We start from the raw sequence: 22,968 nt of genomic DNA on the forward strand, positions 1-22,968 counted from the left end.
CACAATACTCAAGATGTGGTCTCACCAAGGCCCTGTACAACTGCAGCAAGACATCCTTGTTCCTGTACTCAAACCCTCTCGCTACGAAGGCCAACATACCATTTGCCTTCTTAACCGCCTGCTGCACCTGCATGCTTACCTTCAGCGACTGGTGCACAAGGACACCCAGGTCTCGTTGAACTTCCCCTTCTCCCAATCTATTGCCATTCAGATAATAATCTGCCTTCCTGTTTTTGCCACCAAAGTGGATAACCTCACATTTATCCACGTTATATTGCATCTGCCATGCTTTTGCCCAATCACCCAACCTGTCCAAATCATCCTGGAGTTTCTCGGCATCCTCCTCACAGCACACACGCCCACCCAGCTTTGTGTCGTCTGCAAATTTGGAGATATTACATCTAGTTCCCTTGTCTACATCTTCGAAATAGGGCCACGGGATCTTTTATGTCCACCTGAGAGGGCAGATGGGGCCTCGGTTTAACGTCTCATCCAAAAGACGACACCTCCGGCAGTGCAGCGCTCCCTCAGTACTGCACTGGGAGTGTCAGCCTAGATTATGTGCTGAAGTGGGGCTATGAACCCACGACCTTCTGACTCAAAGAGGAGAATGCTACCCAACTGAGCTGACACAACAAATATTTTTGGTGCAACCGTTTCCCCCCTCCCCAATAAATAAATAGAAATGTCTCTCTTATACAGGGCTGCATGCTGTGAATTTGCAAGGAATTTTTTTTAAATTTCCAATATTGGCGGGTTATTTAAGAAAAAAAAATTAAGATTTAAAACTATCTACTTGCACCAACCTGTGTTGATGCTTTTTACTATGTTTGATGCATGCCTGCACACACAGGTGACGTAGGCATTGTGAGCGAGGCGCCGCCTCTGTGCAGCGCTGGAGACGGCGGCGCAGGCGCAGTGACCGGGGGGAGGTGGGGGAAGCTCACGCTCTGCAGAAATAGTGGAGAGGGCGGCGCAGGCGCAGTGACCAGGGGGCGGGAGGGGGGGAAGACGGAGCGGGCTTGTGCTGCGGGTCAGGTTCTAATGTGATTGTGAGGAAACTGGCGACGGCGCGCTGCTCGTGGCTGTGGCTCGGAGCCTTGCTTTTTATTCTGTTTGTTATTCATTCATTCGTTAATTAATGTGATTGTTAATTAACTATTCGGCAAAAGGCGCGCAAACCGTCGCCGCGGCCTAAATGCAATGCGTTATTTGCTGACAACAGCGTGCAATCCGGCGGCGGTAGCAGGAGCAGGGCACCGAACCCCTCTTCGACTGTGAGCAAGTTTGCAAGCTGGGAGGAGGAGGTGAAGAAGGAAGTTTGTGTTGTGCTGGAGGTCGGTGCAGAGATTAAAGCTGAGCTGGGGGAAGGCGTGCTGGATCCGAAGAAGACGAGCTGCAGGGACGGGAAAGTTCAGTATTTTTACATCTACTTAAAAAAAAATTAGCAAGGTGTTTGTTTTTAAATCACAAGGCGATTGCATCAATCATGCAGTTTATTTCTTAATAATGACTCTGAATGTGTATCTCTATTCTCCTATAGCCCTCTAAGAACTGTGCTGTCCTCCCACTCTGGCCCTTGGTGTATCCCCCACTTCCATCGCCCCACCACAGGTGACTATGCTGTCAGCCGGCTAGACCTTGGGGGTAAAAAGGGTACAATTCTAAAGGGTGTATGAACAGAGACCCGGGGGTATATGTGCACAAATTGTTGAAGGTGGCAGGGCAGATTGAGAAAGCGGTTAAGAAAGCATATGAGATCCTGGGCTTCATAAATAGAGGTATGGAGTACAAAAGCAAGGAAGTTATAAAGAACCTTTTTATAAAACACTGGTTTGGCCTCAACTGGAGTATTGTGTGCACTTTTGGGCACCACACTTTAGGAAGGATGTGAAGGCCTTAGAGAGGCTGCAGAAAATATTTACAAGAATGGTTCCAGGGATGGGGGACTTCAGTTATATTGATAGACTGGAGAAGCTGGGGTTGTTCTCTTTGGAGCAGAGAAGGTTGAGAGGAGATTTGATAGAGGTGCTTAAAATCATGAGGGGTCTAGACAGTAGATAGCGAGAAACTGTTCCCACTGGCAGAAGAGTCGAGAACCAGAGGACACAGATTTAAGGTGATTGGCAAGAACCAAAGGTGACATGAGGAAATACTTTCTTATGCAGTGAGTTAGTTAGGATCTGGAATTCACTACCTGAAAGGGTGATGGAGGTAGGTTCAATTGTGGCTTTCAAAAGGGATTTGGATAAGTACATGAAAGAAAAATTTGTAGGGCTACAGGCAAAGGACGGGCAAGTAAGACTCGCTAAAGTGCTCTTGCAGAGAGCCAGCATGGGCTCGACAGGCCGAATGGCCTCCTGTGCTGTAACCATTCTATGATTAATGGGAGTTGATAGGGTTGATGGAGACAAACTGTTTCTTCTGCTGGGGAAGTCCAGGACAAGGGGGCATAACCTTAAAATTAGAGCTAGGATGTCGGGGAGCACTTCTACACAAAATGTAGTGGAAATCTGGAACACTCTCCCCCAGAAAAGCTGTTGAGGCTGAGGTTCATTTGAGAAGTTCAAAACTGAGATTGATAGATTTTTGTTAGGCAAGGGTATTCAGGGTTACGGAACCAAGGCGGATCTAATTGAATGGCGGAAGAGGCTCGAGGGGCTGAATGGCTTACTGCTATGTTTCCTCCCTAAAACTCTGCAGCTCTACCTCTCCTCCTTTAAGACGCTCCTTAAAATGTACCTCTTTGACCAAGCTTTTAGTCACCTGTCCTAATCTCCTTTGCCTCTGTCATTTTCTGTCTGATTATGCTCCTGTGAAGTCCCTTGGGATGCTTTACTACGTTAAAGGTACTATATAAATGCAAGCTGTCATTACAAAGAATTGAAGGAAGGCGTCAGGTGGCAACAGACCCAGGCATGAGTGGAGCAAAACCCCAGTGGTGGAGAGCTTTGGGAACCATAGGTCCAAAGTCACCTGTTCCTCCCAAATATGCTACATTTACCAGTTAAAAGCAGTTGGAAAAATCTGTATTATCAATAAAAGGTTATTGGTTGATCTGATGATGAGCCAGATCCAGCATCCTGATCAAACACCTTCCTCCTCTTGTCGTCTGATGCAGAGCAACATTGCAAATTCTGGCAGTCAGTCTTCATGTTAACAGAAAATACAAGCCCTGATGGCTGAATGTGAATGAAAAGCCTACTTTAGAGAGGGGAGAAAAGAACTTGCATTTGTAGAGTGCTGCGTCACATCTCTCCGAATTACATAGAATGTACAGCATAGAAAAAGGCCACTCGGCCCAACTGGTCTATGCCGGTCTTTATGCTCAACACCTCCTCCCACCGCCCTTCATCTAACCCTATCAGCATATCCTTTTCTCCCTCGTATTTTGCTTCCCTTTAAATGCATCTATGATATTTGCTACTCCGTGTGGTAGCGCATTCCATATTTTAACCACTCTCTGGGTAAAGAAGTTTCTCCTGAATTCCCTATTAGAATTATTAGTGACTATCTTATGTTTATGGGCCCTAGTTTTGGTCTCCCCCGACAAGTCCGAGTTATACAGCACAGAAAGAGGCCCATCGCGTCCGTGCCGGCCATCAAGCCCTGTCTAATCTAATCCCATTTTCCAGCATTTGGTCCGTAGCCTTGTATGCTATGGCATTTTAAGTGCTCATCCAAATGCTTTTTGAATGTTGAGGGTTCCTGCCTCTACCACCCTTTCAGGCAGTGAGTTCCAGATTCCAACCACCCTCTGGGTGAAAAAGTTCTTCTTCAAATCCCCTTTAAACCTCCTGCCCCTTACCTTGAATCTATGCCCCCTTGTTATTGACCCCTCTACTAAGGGAAAAAGTTCCTTTCTATCTACCCTATCTATGCCCCTCATAATTTTGTACACCTCAATCAGGTCCCCCCTCAGCCTTCTCTGCTTCAAGGAAAACAACCCCAGCCTGTCCAGTCTTCATAGCTGCAGTGCTCCAGCCCAGGTAACATCCTGGTGAATCTCCTCTGCACCCTCTCCAAAGCAATCACATCCTTCCTATAGTGTGGCGACCAGAACTGCACACAGTATTCCAGCTGTGGCCTAACCAGCGTTTTGTGCAGCTCCATCATAAGCTCCCTGCTCTTATATTCTATGCCTCGGCTAATGAAGGCAAGTATCCCATATGCCTTTTTAACCACGTTATCCACTTGTTCTGCCGCCTTCAGGGATCTATGTACATGCACACCAAGGATCCTCTGCCTTTCCTAGGGTCTTACCATTCATTGTGTATTCCCTTGCCTTGTTAGTCCCTCCAAAATGCATCACCTCACACTTTTCAGGGTTAAATTCCATTTGCCACTGTTCTGCCCATCTGACCAACCCATCTATGTCGTCCTGCAGACTGAGGCTACCCTCCTCGCTATTTACCACCCCACCAATTTTCGTGTCATCTGCGAACTTACTGATCATACCTTTTACATTCACATCCAAATCATTAATGTAGACCACAAACAGCAAGGGACCCAGCACCAATCCCTGCGGTACCCCACTGGACACAGGCTTCCAGTCACAAAAACAACCTTCGACCATCACCCTCTGCCTTCTGCCACTAAGCCAGTTTTGGATCCACGGTGCCAAGGCACCCTGGATCCCATGGGCTCTTACCTTCTTGACCAGTCTCCTATGCGGGACTTTATCGAAAGCCTTACTGAAATCCACGTATACCACATCCACTGCACTACCCTCATCCACGCACCTAGTCACCCCCTCGAAAAATTCAATCAAGTTAGTCAGACATGATCTTCCCTTGACAAAGCCATGCTGACTATCCCTGATTAATCCTTGCCTCTCCAAGTGGAGACTAATTCTGTCCCTCAGAATTTTTTCCAATAATTTCCCTACCACTGATGTTAGGCTCACTGGCCTGTAATTCCCTGGTTTATCCCTACTACCCTTCTTGAATAATGGTACTACGTTTGCTGTTCTCCAGTCCTCTGGCACATCCCCTGTTGCCAGAGAGGTTCTGAAAATTTGTGTCAGAGCCTCTGCAATCTCCTCCTTTGCCTCACATAGCCTGGGATACATCTCGTCTGGGCCTGGGGATTTATCCACTTTTAAGCCTGCTAAAACCGTTAGTACCTCCTCCCTCTCGATGTTAATATGTTCAAGTATATCACAGTCCCCCTGCCCGATTTCTATGACTACATCGTTCTTCTCCATAGTGAACTCAGATGCAAAAAATTCATTTAAAACCCCACCTACATCTTCTGGCTCTACACACAGATTGCCACTTTGGTCCCTAATGGGCCCTACTCTTTCCCTAGTTATCCTCTTGCCCTTAATATACTTATAAAACACCTTAGGATTTTCCTTTATTTTGCTCGCCAGTGTTATTTCATGGCCCCTCCTCGCTCTCCTAATTTCTTTTTTAAGTATCCCCCTGCACTTTTTATACTCCTCTAGGGCTTCCTCTGTCTTTAGTCCCTTTGTATCTGCCAAAAGCCCCCCTTTTTTTCCTAATCCATTCTCGTATATCCCTTGACATCCAAGTTTCCCTGGGCTTGTTGGTCCCACCCTTGACCTTTACGGGAACGTGTTGCCATTGTACTCTCTCAATTTCCTTTCTGAAAGACTCCCATTGCTCCGATGTGGATATTCCTACAAGTAGCTGATCCCAGTCCACTTTGGCCAGATCCTGCCTTATATTAAAATCGGCCTTCCCCCAATTTAGAACCTTTATTTCCGGTCCATCTCTGTCCTTTTCCATGACTACCTTAAATCTCACCAAATTCCCTAGAATTAGGTCCGGTACCGCCCCCTCTCTTGTAGGACTTTCTACATGCTGGCTCAAAAAGCTCTCCTGGATGCACTAAGAATTCTGCACCCTCTAAGCCTTTCTCACACTGACTATCCCAGTTAATATTGGGGAAGTTGAAATCCCCCACTATTATTACCCTATTATTTGCACATTTCTGAGATTTGCCTACATATCTGTTCCTCTATCTCCCCCTGACTGTTTGGGGGGCCTATAGTACACTCCCAGCAAAGTGCTTGCCCCCTTTTTGTTTTTAAGTTCTACCCATATGGCCTCATTAGAGGAACCTGTTAATATATCATCCCTCCTTACAGCAGTAATTTATTATATTAATATTTCTTTATTAATATTGCGACACCCCCTCCTTTTACCCCCCCCTCTGTCTCGCTGGAAGATTCTATACCCTGGAATATTGAGCTGCCAGTCTTGCCCCTCCCTCAACCATGTCTGTGTGATAGCAACAATATCATACTGCCATGTGTTCATCAACACCTTCAGTTCATCCACCTTATTTGCAAGACTCCTTGCATTAAAATAAATGCCATCCAGCCTTGCCCTACTCCCTTGTGCTGTTACATATTTGCTCTGCCTTCCAAGCTGACTTGTGTTTTTTCCTCTATTTGGCTGTACATCACCCCCTATTATAGCTCCACTCTGTATCCCATCCCTCTGCCAAGTTAGTTTAAACCCCCCCCCCCCCCCCCAACAGTGCTAGCAAACCTCCCCGCAAGGATATTTGTCCCGTTCTAGTTCAGGTGCAACCTGTCCGACTTGTACAAGTCCCACCTTCCCCAGAAGCAGACCCAGTGATCCAGGAAACTAAAGCCCTCCCTCCTGCACCAACTTTTTAGCCACGCATTCATCTGCTCTATCCTCCTATTCCTATACTCACTAGCACGTGGCACCAGGAGTAATCCAGAGATTACAACCTTTGAGGTCCTGCTCTTTAATCTGCTACCTAGCTCCCTAAATTCTTGCTGCAGGACCTCCTCCATCTTCCTACCCATGTCGTTGGTCCCAATGTGAACCACGACCTCTGACTGTTCACCCTCCCCCTTCAGAATGCCCTGCAGCCGTTCAGTGACATCCTTGACCCTGGCACCAGGGAGGCAACAAACCATCCTGGAGTCACATCTACGGCCACAGAAACGCCTATCTGTTCCCCTTACGATAGAATCCCCTACCACTATTGCTCTCCCACTCTTTTTCCTCCCTTCCTGAGCAGCAGAAATACCCCCAGTGCCAGGAAGTTGGCTGCTGCTGCCTTCCCCTGGTAAGTCATCCCCCTCAACAATATCCAAATCGGTATACCTGTTTGAGAGGGGGATGGCCACAGGGGTCCCCTGCACTACCTGCCTGCTTCTACTGCTCCGCCTGATGGTCACCCATTTCCCTTCTGCCTGTGCAACCCTTACCTGTGGTGTGACCAACTCACTAAACGTGTTCTCCACGACCCTCTCAGCATCGCGAATGCTCCAAAACTCATCCACCCACAGCTCCAGCGCCTCAATGCGGTCTGCTAGTAGCTGCAGCTGGATACATTTCCGGCACACATGGTCATCAGGGACACCGGCAGTGTCCCTGAATTCCCACATAGAGCAAGAGGAGCATAACACGGGGCTGGGTAGGAACATTTTCTCTCCCTCTACACTATCGGGCCCTTTTGTTAGCTTAAAGACCTGTATTAGGTCACTCCTCAGCCTTCTCTTTGCCAGAGAATAGAGCCCCAGCGTGTTCAATGTTTTCCGATAGGTCTTTATCCCTGGGATAAGAGGGTTGTCCTATGAGGAGAGATTGAGTAGATTGGGCCTATAGTTTCTGGAGTTTAGAAGAGTGAGAGGTGATCTCATTGAAACATATGAGAGTCTGAGGGGAATTAACAGTGTAGATACTGAGAGGTTGTTTCCCCTGGCTGGAGAGTCTAGAACTAGGGGGCATACTCTCAGGATAAGGGTCAGCCATTTAAGACTGAGATGAGGAGGAATTTCTTCACTCGAGAGTTGTGAATCTTTGGAATTCTCTGCCCCAAAGTGCTGTGAATGCTGAATCATTCAAGGCTGAGATAGGTTTTTGGACACTCGGGGAATCGAGGGAAATGGGGATCAGGTGGGAAAGTGGAGTTGAGGTGAAGATCAGCCATGATCTTATTGCATGGCGGAGCAGGCTCGAGTGGCATCATGGCCTATTGCAGCTTCTAATTCTTATGCTGTATTTAATACTAACGGAGACAGGGTAGCATTTCACACAAGACAAGAGATTAGTTTTCTTAGAAAAGTGCAAACTCTTTGTGCTGAATTCCTATGTTATGTTTTGCAGTTCAATTTTTAATATTTATATTGTTTACAGCCCATTCGGCACAACTGGTTCATGTTGTAACATGGTTATGCTCCACATGAGCCTTCACCCACCCCTCTTCATCTCACCCTATCCGCATGTCCTTCTATTCCTTTCTCCCTCCTGTGTTTATCTAGCTTCCTCTTAAATGCACCAATGCTATTCGTCTCAACTACTCCATGTGGTAGCGAGTTCCACATCCTCACCATTCTCTGGGTAAAGAACTTTTTCCTGAGTTCCTTATTGGATTTATTAGTGACTATCTTGTATGTATGGCCCCTAGTTTTGGTCTCCCCAGGAGTGGAAACAACCAGAAATGTTCAAAGTGCTTTATATGGAGTGAACTACAGTGCCCAGTTACTGTTGCTATGCTGTTAAACATAGCGTCCAGTATGCACACAAGGTCCCGAAGCTGTGGATGACTAATTATTTTTGGGTGGCATTACTTGAGGGGGGAAGGTAGGCCAGAACATCTGGGGTAACACAATATTCAAATTGTGCCGCTGTATCTTGAGCCTTCGCCACCACAAGTAGACAAGGCCTCAGCTTTACTTCTCTTTCAAGGACAGGAGGGGAACCCTCGATTTCAAATAGTGCCATTGGATCTTGAGAATCCGTCCTCGACCACTGTGGCGTAGTGTCTATTGCAAAGACAGCACCTTTGACAATGCAGCACTCCCTCTATTGCACTGAAATGTCACCCTAGAGTCATGAAGCTACAACCTTCCAAATTGGGCAAGAGTGATGCTGAACCGATACTGAGAGAGACAAAAGTTAAATACCTCCGCAGTGTTTTGGGTGGTATTCTTCCTCTCACGACTCTATAATCTGAAATGTTCACCTTTCTGAGATGATGAGCAGCCTGCATGATCTGTTTTTATTGTAAAGATAGATGTCCTTGGAGCAGGGAAGGTTAAGGGGAAATTTAATAGCGGTGTTTTAAAATTGAGGGGTTTTGATAGTGGATGGGGAGAAACTGTTTCTGCTGGCAGGAGGGTTGGTAACCAGAGGACACCGATTTAAGGTAATTGGCAAAAGAACCAGAGGCGACATGAGGAAAGAAAATTGACGCGTAGGGTTCTTATGATCTGGAATGCACTGCCTGAAAGGTTGGCGGAAGCAGATTCAATCATAACTTTCAAAAGGGAATTGGATATATAGTTGAAAAGAAAACATTTTCAGGTGTAATTAGAGGGATTGATTTAATTTAAATCCAATAAATTAAAGGGGATACTAGCATCTATAATCGGGCAGAGGGTGTCCATAACTAACAATAAAAAATTTAATTAATTACATGGAATGGAGCAGGTGATGTGTTACTGTTGAGATGTGGGAGCCGGTGAATCCCATTGAGGCTCACGGTGATTACGTCTGTGACAAGTGTCTGCTGCTACAGGAACTCCAGCTCCGTGTTGATGAGCTGGAGTTTGAGCTTCAGACACTGCGACACATCAGGGAGGGGGAGAAGTACCTGGACTCTGTGTATCAGGAGGTGGTCACACCTATGAAGTTAATTAATTCAGATGTAGCCCATGGTCAGGGACAGGACGGTGTGACTACGAGTGAGGCAGGTACGGGGATCCAGGAGGTTGTGTTGGAGGAGCCGCAGCTCTTGCTCTTGTCCAACAGGTTCGAGGTTCTTACTCCCTGTGGGGACAGGAGCAGGGACTGCAGGGAGGATGAGCAACCTGGCCACAGCACTGTGGAACAGGGGGCCATTCAAGAGGGGGGAGTAAATAGAAATGTTGTAGTGGTAGGGGATAGTATTATTAGGGGGATAGATAGAGTTCTCTGCAGCCGAGAGCGAGAGTCCCGTAGGCTGTGTTGCCTACCCGGTGCCAGGGTTAAGGACATCTCCTCTGGGCTGGAAAGAAACTTGCAGTGGGAGGGGGTGGATCCAGTTGTCGTGGTCCATGTTGGTACAAACGACATAGATAGGACTAGGAAGCCGGTTCTGTTAAAGGAGTATGAGCAGCTAGGGGTCAAATTAAAAGACAGAACCTCAAGGGTAATAATCAGCCACGAGCGAATTTGGCTAGGACAAATAAAATTAGAGAGTTAACTGCGTGGCTCAAAGACTGGTGTGGGAGAAATGGGTTTTGCTTCCTGGGACACTGGCACCAGTACTGGGGCAGGAGGGAGCTGTTCCGTTGGGACGGGCTTCACTTGGCCAGTGCTGGGACTAGAGTCCTGGTGGATCATATAACTAGGGCTGTAGAGAGGGCTTTAAACTAACTAGTGGGGGGGAGGTTCCTAGAGAGCAAATAATACAAATGACAACAGAAAAGGTCATAGACTTAGGTAGCAGTGGGGAAATTAAAAACCAGAGCGTGTCAGGAAGGGGCAGAAGGTATGGAGTAAAAGGTAAAGTAATGAAAAGGGCAAAAGCAGGAACTAAGTGTCACAAAACATATTTGAAAGTTCTCTATCTGAATGTACGTAGCATTCGTAACAAAATAGACGAGTTAATGGCACAAATAACTACATATGGGTATGATCTTGTGGCCATTACAGAAACATGGCTGCAGGGTGACAATGCCTGGGAATTAAACATACCAGGTTATTTAACGATCAGGAAGGACAGGCAGGAAGGAAGGGGAGGTGGGGTGGCTATATGTTAATAAAGGAAGGGATCACTGTAATACAGAGAAATGATATTGGGTCAAAAGATCAGGATAATGAAACAGTTTGGGTGGAGATGAGGAATAATAAGGGGAAAAAAACACTAGTGGGCGTAGCCTATAGGCCTCCGAACAGTTGCAACTATGTTGGACGGAGTATCAATCAGGAAATAGTTGAGGCTTGTAATAAGGGAACATCTATAATTATGGGGGATTTTAACTATCATATTAATTGGACAAATCAAATTGGGCAGGGCTGCCTTGAGGATGAGTTCATTGAGTGTATTAGGGATGGGTTTCTTGAGCAGTATGTAACTGAACCGACCAGGGGGCAAGCAACCTTAGATCTGGTCCTGTGTAACGAGACAGGATTAATTAAAAATGTCCCAGTAAAGGATCCCCTTGGAATGAGTGACCATAACATGGTTGAATTCCATATTCAGTTAGAGGGTGAGAAGGTTGGATCTCAAACAAGCGTGCTAAGCTTGAATAAAGGAGACTATGAAGGTATGAGAGCGGAATTGAGTAGAGTGGATTGGGAAAATAGATTAAAGGGAAAGACGATACATGATCAGTGGTGTACATTTAAGGAGTTATTTTACAACTTCCAAAAAATATATATTCCACTGAAGAAAAGGGTGTAAAAGAAAAGACAGCCATCCGTGGCTAAGTAAAGAAATTAAGGATAGTATTCATCTAAAAACAAGGGCATATAAGGTAGCCAAATCTAGTGGGAGGATAGAGGATTGGGAAAACTTTAAAAGACAGCAAAAAATAACAAAAAGATTGATTAAGAAAGGGAAGATAGATTATGAAAGTAAATTAGCAAAAAATATAAAAACAGATAGCAAGAGTTTTTATAGTTATATAAAAAGAAAAAGGGTGGCTAAAGTAAATGTTGGTCCCTTAGAGGATGAGACCGGGAAATTAATGGTGGGAAATATGGAGATGGCAAAAACACTGAATGAATATTTTGTATCAGTCTTTACAGTAGAGGACACTAAGAATATCCCAACACTGGACAAACAGGGGGCTATAGGGGGGGGAGGAGCTAAACACGATCAAAATCACTAAGGAAGTGGCACTCGGTAAAATAATGGGACTCCAGGCGGATAAATCACCTGAACCGGATGGCTGACATCCTAGGGTCTTGAGGGAAATGGCGGTAGGGATTGTGGATGCATTGGTAATAATTTTCCAAAACTCCCTGGACTCGGCAAAGGTCCCGGCAGACTGGAAAACTACTAATGTAACACCCTTATTTGAAAAGGGCAGTAGACAGAAGGCTGGAAACTATAGACCTATAGCCTAACATCTGTGGTAGGTAAACTTTTGGAGTCCATTATTAAGGAGACAGTAACAGGACATTTGGATAATAATTTAATAGGACAAAGTCAGCATGGTTTTATGAAGGGGAAGTCATGTTTGACAAATTTGCTGGAGTTCTTTGAGGAAGTAACATAGGGTGGATAAAGGGGAACCAGTGGACGTAGTGTATTTAGACTTCCAAAAGGCATTTGACAAGGTGCCACACAAGATTATTGCTTAAGATAAAAAATCACGGGATTGGGGGTAATATTCTGACATGGATAGAGGATTGGCTATCTAACAGAAGGCAGAGAGTTGGGATAAATGGTTCATTCTCAGACTGGCAATCAGTAACTAGTGGTGTTCCGCAGGGGTCGGTGCTGGGTCCCCAACTCTTTACAATCTATATTAACGATTTGGAGGAGGGGACCGAGTGTAACATATCAAAGTTTGCAGATGATACTAAGATGGGGGGGGGGAAAGTAGTGAGTGAGGAGGACATAAAAAACCTGCAAGGGGACATAGACAGGCTAAGTAAGTGGGCAGAGATTTGGCAGATGGAATACAATACTGGAAAGTGTGAGGTTATGCACTTTGGCAGGAAAAATCATAGAGCAAGTTATTATCTTAATGGCAAGAAACTGAAAGTACTGAAGTACAAAGGGATCTGGGGGTCCTGGTGCACGAAACTCAGAAGGTTAGTATGCAGGTGCGGCAAGTGATTAAGAAGGCCAATGGAATGTTGGCTTTCATTGCTAGGGGCATAGAATATAAAAATAGGGAGGTATTGCTTCAGTTGTACAAGGTATTGGTGAGACCGCACCTGGAATACTGCGTACAGTTTTGGTGTCCATACTTAAGAAAGGACATACTTGCTCTCGAGTCAGTACAAAGAAGGTTCACTCGGTTAATCCCGGGGATGAGGGGATGGACATATGAGGAGAGGTTGAGTAGATTGGGACTCTACTCATTGGAGTTCAGAAGAATGAGAGGCGATCTTATTGAAACATATAAGATTGTGAAGGGGTTGGATCGGTGGATGCAGGGAGGATGTTCCCGATGATGGGTGAAACTAGAACTAGAGGGCATAGTTTTGGAATAAGGGGCTGCTCTTTCAAAACTGAGATGAGGAGGAACTACTTCACTCAGAGGGTGGTAGGTCCATGGAATATGCTGCCCCAAAAAGCTGTAGAAGCTATATCATTACATAAATTTAAAACAGAAATAGACAGTTTCTTAAAAGTAAAGGGAATTAAGGGTTACGGGGAGCGGGCAGGAATTTGGACATGAGTCTAGGTTCGGATCGGTCATGGCCCTGTGGGTAGCGGAGCGGGCCCAGGGGTCGTGTAGCCTGATCCTGCTCCTATTTCGTGTGTCTAATTCTGTTAGATTCAGGAGATGGTTCTGTGATAGTAGATTGGCGGTTAGGATCAGATCAGCCATGATCTTATTGAATGGCGGAGCAGGCTCGAGGGGCCGATTGGCCTACTCCTGCTCCTATTTCTTACGTTCTTATGTTCTTATATGTAGGTCTATGGGGAAAGAGCAGGGGAGTGGGACTCATTGGAGAGCTCTTTCAAAGAGCTGGCACAGGCATGATGGACCGAATAGCCGCCTCCTGTGCTGTATCAATCTACGATTCTATGGGAGTGATTGTACTCCAGCAATCTTTATTTCAGATGATTGTGCAGTCAGCAGAATAATTTCATCATTACTTTGTCATCCCTCCCTGTGACCCATTATTCTCTACGTAACATATCTGAGGGAGGCAGAAGACTGAAGATGTGGTCCTGTGATGCGTATCACCCCCTCAAGGCTATTCTCGACTCCCACTCGTAGTTTTGAAGTGTTGTCACTTTTGTAATGTAGGAAACGTGGCAGCCAATTTGCACACAGCAAGCTTCCACCAACAGCAGTGAAATAAATGACCAGATAATCTGTTTTTAGTGATGCAGGTTGAGGGATAAATATTTGCCAAAACACTGGGGAGAACTCCTGGGATCTTTTTCGTCCATCTCCCCTAAAAAGCTGTTGATACTTTCAAAAGTGAGATCAATCATTTTTTGTTATGCACGGGTATTGAGGGTTATGGAACCAAGGCGGGTAGATGGAGTTAAGATACAGATCAGCTATGGTGGAACAGGCTCGAGTGGCTGCGTGGCCTACTCCTGTTCCTATGAGAACCCTGGGAAAGGATCAAAGTCCATAGTACATGACGTCCCCAAAGTCTACGAAGCTTGAGTTTTAAAAGCCTGTGGGCTGTTTGAGGGAGGGAAAGCTGAAGGAGGTAACGAGTCCCACAGTGTCGAGGTCCTGGGCTGCGGCGACTATACGAGTATCGAAAGCTGGTTCAGGGAAAGGTTTGGCAAACTTGTACAACTGGTAATGTTGCTGACTCTCCGAGATGCAGTTTTCAAATGGCTATTTCACTTCTTCGCTTGCTTTAGAAATGGTGGCCCATGGATAGAAGGCACGTTTTTAGACAAGTCTGCAAGATAGTTCTTTGTCTATTTTCAAAGGTATCGGAAAACAAGTTCCATGTTTTGTGTTTTTTTCTCCATGCAGAACCCCATTTTCTATCATGTCATCCAGTGATGGGTTGATGTCAGCAGAAAAACGTGAAAGTGAAGAGGAAGTGATATTTGTGAGTGTACGTATTCTAATGCTGTACATTTTTCTGACTGGTTGGTACTTTTTTTTCCCCTCTCTCTGGTCTCTTGACCACAGGATATACTTTGGGAGACCTACCTGGAGTGGAGGTGGGCATCTCGTCCCTGTATTTTCCTGTGATTTGCTCTTCTAGTACCAGGTCATCGGGTTCAGCACCAAGTGGAGGGTGTGGGCGGGGAGCGGGCACAGTACCACTCGGGCTCACAGTCACCAGAAGTGACCTTGTCTGGTGCGAAGGATCAATTTCCTGGTTATTCTCTGAACCACCTTCTGGGAGCTGAACGTCCACTTCATGTCTCAGTGACCAAAACCGGACACCGTGCTTAAAGTGTGGTCTGACCAGAGACCTGTACTCTACTGTGTTGGCTATACAGCACGGAGAAAACTGTGTCTCCCTGGGTTGGTTGGCTGACTTGTTTGTTGAATTTTTGGTTGATTTTGTTGCACTTGTTGAGCATTTTTGTAATGGCATTTTAGACTTAATTTTGCCTCTTATTCTCCCTTCTCCCCACCCCTTCCTGTTTCTCACCAGTCAACGGACCCCCTGCTGATGTGATGGGTATTCTTTTGGAACTCTTGCCCACAAGCGGGGGTTCCAGAAGAATGATCAGAGGGAGGTCTGCCTTTACATGAGGCAGGTTGCGTAGACCCCACCTAGGTGTGTCCAGTGACATTGCCAGAGCTCCTTTGGGCATGTCAGAAGATGTGCTGTTGGCACCAGTGCTTCATCAAGGATGCCTTTCTTCAGGCCTGTGCCTTTGGAGTGCTATCCTGTTATGCCAGCAGCCAACCCATTTTGAGAGGTTGGAAGCCTGCCCATTGACTGGAATGTCTCGCCTGCACAGTAACCTGACTCATCAGTCAGTGACTATATCATGCAGGTAGGTCATTTCAAAAAGACTTGAGGTATTGGGGCCCTCGGAAGATGCAAGTGTGGCAAAGTTTTCATTCTACCTTGCATCTTGAAGGGATGCCCTCTGGATGTATGGGTATGCATGAAATGCAAAGGAAGAATTGTAAGTTTGTGTGAGGGCTTGGCATGGGTCAAGTGTGCAAGTACACTTGGTGGCATGCAGTCTTTGGGCCAACGCGAGATTTACAGTACTGTTGGGTAATCTTTACTTGTGCCAATGTGCTCGCTTATTTCACAGCTCTTTTGTCTGAAGGATTCTTCGTAGCTGTGCAATGCCTTCTGCACTGGATTGGGTTTGGTGTTTGTGATGCATTAATTGTGAAGGTGAGTGCAGCAGATTTGTGTTGAAACGTGTCTGTGGAGTGATTACCCTTTCTTTTGCGATAAAAGGAGCAACCAGTAAGGCCTGTGTTGGAATGTATCGATCTGTCGAGTGATGAAGACAGCGAAGGGAACATTGTACGGCACAACAGGGTGAGTACTTGATCGTACTCATTAATATGAAGGGGATAGACGGGGACAGACCTAGAGAAGATGTTTTTGCTTGTGGGGGAGACCAAAACAAGAGGTCATAAATATAAGATACAGGAAATTTTCGATTTACCGGCACCTAAATAACCTGAAATCTCGGTTAACCGGCAAAATTCAGGAGTAGGTTCATACTTCATATAATTTGCTTTCCTCCATCTGTTGCTGTGCAAGGGTGTGGCTGCAGCTGTTGCTAAGCTACAGAGACGCTTGTAACTTGTGGCCATTGTTCTGAACCTGTTGCTAAGCAACAGGGTTTGTTGCTTTATACGGAGCTCTCAGCTCCGTATCTTTTACTATAGCGCTCGGTGATCCGGAATTTTTGATGAACTGGCACCACGTTGGTCCCGTCGGTGCCGGATTTAAAAAAAGGTTTCCTGTAGTCACTGATCAATCCAATAGGGAACTTCGGAGAAACTTCTTTAACCAGAGAGTGATTAGAATTTGGAACTTGCTACCACGAGCAGTTGAGGCAAATAGCATATATAGATGTATTTAAGGGGAAGCTAGATAAGTGCATGACGGAGAAAGGAATAGAAGGATATGCTGATAGAGGGGGGGGAGCACTGAGGAGAGGTGGACGTAATAAATCTCGTGGCATTATTTCAATGGAGAACAGGTGCGTCCTCCCCAATGTCCTAACCAACACTTATCCCATACGCAACAACATAAAATAGAGACCAACTAGTCATTATCTGTGCTGTTAGTGGGACCTTGCTTTGTACACATTGGTTGCCATATACGAGTACACTTCAAAAACAATTCATTGGCTGACAACTGTTTAGGGACATCTTGAGGATGTGAAAGATAGTGTATGAATGCAAGTTAATGTGCAACTTGATTTAGTTTGCCTGTTAAATGCTGGCAAATATCCTTTTTATTTAGTTGATTTTCATAGAACCATACAGCACAGAAGGAGGCCATTCAGCCCAACGTGCCTGTGCTGGCTCTGTCCAATTAGTCCCACTCCCCTGCTCTTTCCCCATAGCCCTGCTAATTTATCCTTTTCAAGTACATATCCACTATTATTGAATCTGCTTCCACCACATTTTCAGGCAGTGCATTGCAGAGCATTATAACTTGCTGCGTAAAAAAGATTCTCCTCATCTCCCCTCTGGTTCTTTTGCCAATTATCTTAAATCTGCGTCCTAGAAAGACTCTTAAGAGAAGGATGAACCATCCGTGGCTAACTAAGGAAGTAAAGGATGGTGACGTAATAAAACTCACTGCACACTTGGTTTGAGCATAAAGCAAGGCTTTAATCAACTTGTTTCAGAACATGGAGGTCTAGTTGTACTTCACTAGTTCCTTGTCTTACAAAATGTCCCTGGTAAGCTGGGCCCACGCCTGAGTATTTATACTCCTTGGACGGCGCCACCAGCTGGCCGTCCAGTGTTATTTCATGAGTAGTTTCTTGATGAATGATGAGATTTATAACAGATGGTATGAAATTGAAAACAAAAGCATACAATGTTACAAAAAATAGTGAAAGGCCAGAGGATTGGGAAATTTTTAAAAAGCAGCTAAGGATGACTAAAAAAATGATAGAGAAGATAGCTTATGCGAGTAAGCTAGCAAGAAATATAAAAACAGACAGTAAGAGTTTCTACAAGTATATAAAAAGCAAGAGAGTAGCTGAAGTAAACGTTGGTCTCCTAGAGGATGAGTCTGAGGAATGAATTAATGGGATACAGGGAAATGGCGGAGACCTTGAACAAATATATTGTATCGGTCTTCACGGTAGAAGACACTAAAAGCATCCCAATAATGGATAATCAAGGGGCTATTGGGGTGGGGGCACTTTAAACAATCACTAGAGAGAAAGTACGAGGCAAACTAATGGGACTAAAGGTGGACAAGTCTCCTGGACCCAATGGCGTGCATCCTAGAATTTTAAGAGGTGGCTGTAGACATAGTGGATGCATTGGTTATAATTACCAAAATTCCCTAGATTCTGGAGAGGCCCCAATGGACTGGAAAACCGCAAATGTAACACCCCTATTTAAGAAAGGAGGGAGACAGAAAGCAGGCAACTATTGACCAGTTAGCCTAACATCTGTCATTGGGAAAATGCTGGAGTCCATCATTAAGGAAGTGATAGCAGGTCATTTAGAAAATCATAATATAGTCAAGCAGAGTCAGCATAGTTTTATGAAAGGGAAATAATGTTTGACAAATTTGTAGGAGTTCTTTGAGGATGTAACGAGCAGGGTGGATAAAGGGGAACCAGTAGATGTGTATTTGGATTTCTAGAAGGCATTCGATAAGGTGCCACATAAAAGGTTACTACACAAGATAAGAGCTCACGGGGTTGGGGGTAATATATTAGCATGGATAGAGGATTGGCTAACTAACAGAAAACAGAGAGTCGGGATAAGTGGGTCATTTTCGGTTGGCAAACTGTAACTAGTGGGGGTGCTGCAGGGATCGGTGCTGGGGCCTCAACTATTTACAATCTATATTAATGACTTGGATGAAGGGACTGAGTGTAATGTAGCCAAATTTGCTGCTGATACAAAGAAAGGTGGGAAAGCAAATTGTGTGGAGGACACAAAGAATCTCCAAAGGGATATAGATAGGCTAAGTGAGTGGGCAAAAATCTGGCAGATGGAGTTTAATGTGGGAAAATGTGAGGTTATCCACTTGGTAGGAAAAATAAAAAAGCTAATTATTATTTAATGGGGAGAGATTACAAAATGCTGAGGGATCGGGGGGTCCTTGTACATGAATCACAAAGTTAGCATGCAGGTACAGCTAGTAATTAGGAAGGCAATTGGAGTGTTGGCCTTTATTGCAAAGGGAATGGAGTATAAAAGTAAGCAAGTCCTGTTGCAACTGTACAGGGCGTTGGTGAGACCACACCTGGAGGACTGCGTACAGTTTTGATCTCCTTATTTAAGGAAGGATATACTTGCATTGGAGGCAGCTCTGAGAAGGTTCACGAGGTTGATTCCGGAGATGAAGGGGTTAGCTTCTGAAGAAAGGTTGAGCCGGTTGGGCCTATACTCATTGGAGTTTAGAAGAATGAGAGGGGATCTTATTGAAACATATAGGATTCTGAAGGGGCTTGACAGGGTAGATACAGAGAGGCTGTTTCCCCTCGGGGAATCTAGAACTAGGGGGGCATAATTTCAGAATAAGGGGGCACCCTTTTAAATCGGAAATGGGGAGGAATTTCTTCTGAGGGTCGTGAATCTTTGGAATTCTCTTCCCCAGAGAGCTGTGGAGGCTGGGTCTTTGAGTATATTTAAGATGGAGATAGACAGATTTTTGAACGATAAGGGAGTCGAGGGTTATGGGCAGCGGGCAGGGAAGTGGAGTTGAGGCCAAGATCAGATCAGCCATGATCTTATTGAATGGCAGAGCAGGCTCGAGGGGCCAAATGACCACCTCCTGCGTTTTATATTTTTATGTTCTTATGTCCTCTGGTTACTGACCCTCCTGCCACTGGAAACTGTTTCTCCTTATTTACTCTTTCAAAAACTTTCATGATTTTGTTCACCTCTATCAAATCTCCTCTGCTCTAAGGAGAACAATCCCAGCTTCTCAAGTCTCTCCACATAACTGAAGTCTTTCATCCCTGGTACCATTTCTAGTAAATCTCCCCTGCACCCTATGTGTCCCAGTAGAAAAGTTGTCCTAGTTTGTGCTTGTGCGAGACGGGCATACTGGGCCAAACAAAAAGAAAAATCAAATGGCTCATAACCAAACTTCTGTGTCTGGATCGCCAACTCGATTTGCCCTCAGCACCACTCCTACCATTTCTCCATCCTTGGAAAATCAGCTGATCTGCCATCCCCCAAGGTAAGTGAGGCATAAAATCCTCCCAGGTCACGTGTATATGGACTTCTGTTCAATTAGTGAAGCCCATGGGATTAAAGGGGCAACGACAATGTGGATACCATTCACAAAGACTTGGAAAAACCAACCACGAAAGCGCTTAAAATCACACCAGCCATTCTGGGAAACAGCAGCCAATATTCATGCGGCTGGTATCGACCCAATATTTAGATGGATGGAACTGTGGAATGCGTGCAACATGAAGAACCAGTATCTCGTCACTCGCCCAACAGCAGAGGTGCCTGGCTTCGACCTCCCTCGAAGATGGTGGACAGCGCTCAACTCAATCCGCACAGGGCGTGGACGATGCGGCCATCTGCTCCACAAGTGGAAGATGAGGGACGACCCGAAGTGCGACTGTGGCCATCAGTCCCAGGCCATGGAACACATCACATCAACCTGCCCACTGAGATCTGTTGTAGGAGGCACCTCATTTCTCCACTCGGCATCTCCGGGAGGTCATCGAATGGATCGCCAAACTAGACAGCCCATTATAGGAAACTTTTGATTAACCGGAAATGTCGGTTAACCGGCAAAATTCAGGAGTCTGTTTCAGCTAACTTTTTTATAACTTTTATTACTTGCACAGCAACAAATTGAGGAAGGCAAGGGTTTGGCTGCAGCTGTTGCTAAGCTACAGAGACGCTTGCAACTTGTGGACGTTCTTCTGAAGCAACAGGTTTGTTGCTTCATACGGAGCTCTAAGGTCCGTATCTTTCACTATAGCGTTCGGTTATCCGGAATTGTTGCTGAATCGGCACCACGTCGGTCCCGTCCGTGCCGGATACCAGAAAGTTTCCTGTATAAGCTTTTCCCGTCATTTGAAAGTGGTAGTAGGGTGGATACAAAATTGGCTGAGGGGGGTTGTAACATTCTACTACGTTAAAGGTGCTACATAAATGCAAGTTGTTGTAGAAATTCTCTTTACCATTTGATTTTTCCAATGAGGAAAAAAGCCCTTGGCTATGTACCAGATTTTGGACACGAGTCAAGCTGTCCTGGTGATTTGGTGAGGTTCCATTGTTTCATTTCCAATAGAGATATGGTTTAGTGGTTTTGGGGATATTGATAATAAAGATCTTTGAAATTGGGGTACGGTGACGTAGTGGTTACATTACTGGACTGCTAATCAGGGACCTAGACTAATAATCTAGAGAATGCGAGTTCAAATCCCACAGTGGAAGTTTTGAGAATTGGAATTCAATTTATAAAAAAAAAAGAAATCTGGTAATAAAATGCTGCTGCTGTCAGTAAAAAGAAAAGTGACCATGAAACTATCGGATTGTCGTTCAAAACCCAACTGGTTCACTAATGTCTTTTTCGGGAAGGAAACCTGCCGTTGTTACCTGGTCTGGCCTAGATGTGACTCCAGACCCGCACCAATGTGGCTGACTCTTAACTGCCCTCTGAAATGGTCTAGCGGGCCGCTCAGTTGTACCAAACCACTACAGAAAAGTACAATAAGAAGAAAACCAGACAAACTACTCGGTTTCAACCTACGCATCAGATTTGGACACGACAAAAACACACCCAGCCCAGCCGACCCTTCAAGGCCCTCCTCACTAACATCTGGGGATTTGTGTCAAAATTGGGAGAGACTAATCGAGCAACAGCCTGGCATAGTCATCCTCACAGAATCATACCTTTCAGCCAACATCCCAGACTTCTCCATCACCATCCCTGGGTTAGTCCTATCCCACCGGCAGGACCGACCCACCAGAGGTCCCAACCGCTACAAAAAATTACAAGAATAAAACCGGACGGACCACTCGGCTTCGACCAAGGCATCGGATTTGGATGTGACAAAGGCATCCCTGGCCCCGTGGAAAAATCCCGGGTATGTCCTGTCCACAAAAATCAGGACAAATCCAATCTGGCCAATTACCGCCCCATCAGTCTACTCAACCATCAGCAAAGTGATGGAAGGTGTCATCGACCGTGCTATCGAGCAGCACTGAACTCCGCAATAACCTGCTCACCGATGCCCAGTTTGAGTTCCGCCAAGACCACTCTGCTTCCGACCTCATTACAGCCTTGGTCCAAACATGGACAAAGGGGCTGAATTCCAGAGGTGAGGTGAGCGTGACTGCCCTTGACATCAAGGCAGCATTTGACCGAGTGTGGCATCAAGGAGCCCTAGTAAAACTGAAATCAATGGAAATCGGGGCGAAAACGCTCCACTGGCTGGAGTCATACCTAGCTCAAAGGAAGATGGTTGTGGTTGGAGGTCAATCATCACAGCCCCAGGACATTGCTGTAGGAGCTCCTCAGGGCAGTGTCCTAGGCCCAACCATCTTCAGCTGCTTTGCCAATGACCTTCCCTCCAACATAAGGTCAGAAATGGGGATGTTCGCGGATGACTGCACAGTGCCATTCACAACTCCTCAGATAATGAAGCAGTCCATGCCTGCATGCAAGAAGACCTGGATGACCAGGCTTGGGCTGATAAGTGGCAGGTAACATTCGTGCCACAGAAGTGCCAGGCAATGACTATCTCCAACAAGCGAGAGTCTAACCACCTCACCTTGCCATTCAAGGGCATTGCCATTGCTGAATCCCCCACCATTAACATCCTGGGGGTCACTATTGACCAGAAACTTAACTGGACCAGCCACATAAATACTGTGGCAACAAGAGCAGGTCAGAGGCTAGGTATTCTCTGGCGAGTGTCTCACCTTCTGACTCCCCAAAGCCTTTCTACTATCTACAAGGCACAAGTAAGGAGTGTGATGGAATACTCTCCACTTGCCTGGATGAGTGCAGCTGCAACAACACTCAAGAAGCTCGACACCATTCAGGACAAAGCAGCCTGCTTGATTGGCACCCCATCCACCACCTTAAACATTGTTTCTATAAGGTTAGACAGACTGGATGCAGGGAGGATGTTTCCCCTGGCTTGGGGGTCTAGAACAAGGGGTCACAGTCTCAGGATAAGAGGTAGGACATTTAGGAC

General features: G+C 45.7%; 1 protein-coding gene across 4 annotated transcripts in view; it reads left to right on the forward strand.

Annotated features, from left to right (window-relative positions):
• The first annotated feature begins 1,010 nt into the window (after positions 1-1,010).
• znf451 (zinc finger protein 451) overlaps positions 1,011-22,968 on the forward strand; it is a 65,401-nt gene continuing 43,443 nt past the window's right edge. For 2 of the 4 annotated variants that reach the window (XM_085996524.1, XM_085996527.1), the window contains exons 1-3: positions 1,011-1,411; positions 14,628-14,714; positions 16,038-16,121. In XM_085996524.1, coding sequence (XP_085852650.1) covers positions 14,646-14,714; positions 16,038-16,121 — 153 coding nt within the window. In that variant the 5' untranslated portion in view covers positions 1,011-1,411; positions 14,628-14,645. Of the gene's footprint in view, positions 1,412-1,450; positions 1,615-14,627; positions 14,715-16,037; positions 16,122-22,968 lie in introns of those variants that run through there. The other 2 variants (XM_085996526.1, XM_085996525.1) reach the window with 2 other exon arrangements.

The sequence above is a fragment of the Somniosus microcephalus genome, chromosome 9 (genome assembly GCF_052327205.1).
Source record: "Somniosus microcephalus isolate GS21.2 chromosome 9, FLI_Smic_1.0, whole genome shotgun sequence".
Lineage (NCBI taxonomy): Eukaryota > Metazoa > Chordata > Chondrichthyes > Squaliformes > Somniosidae > Somniosus > Somniosus microcephalus.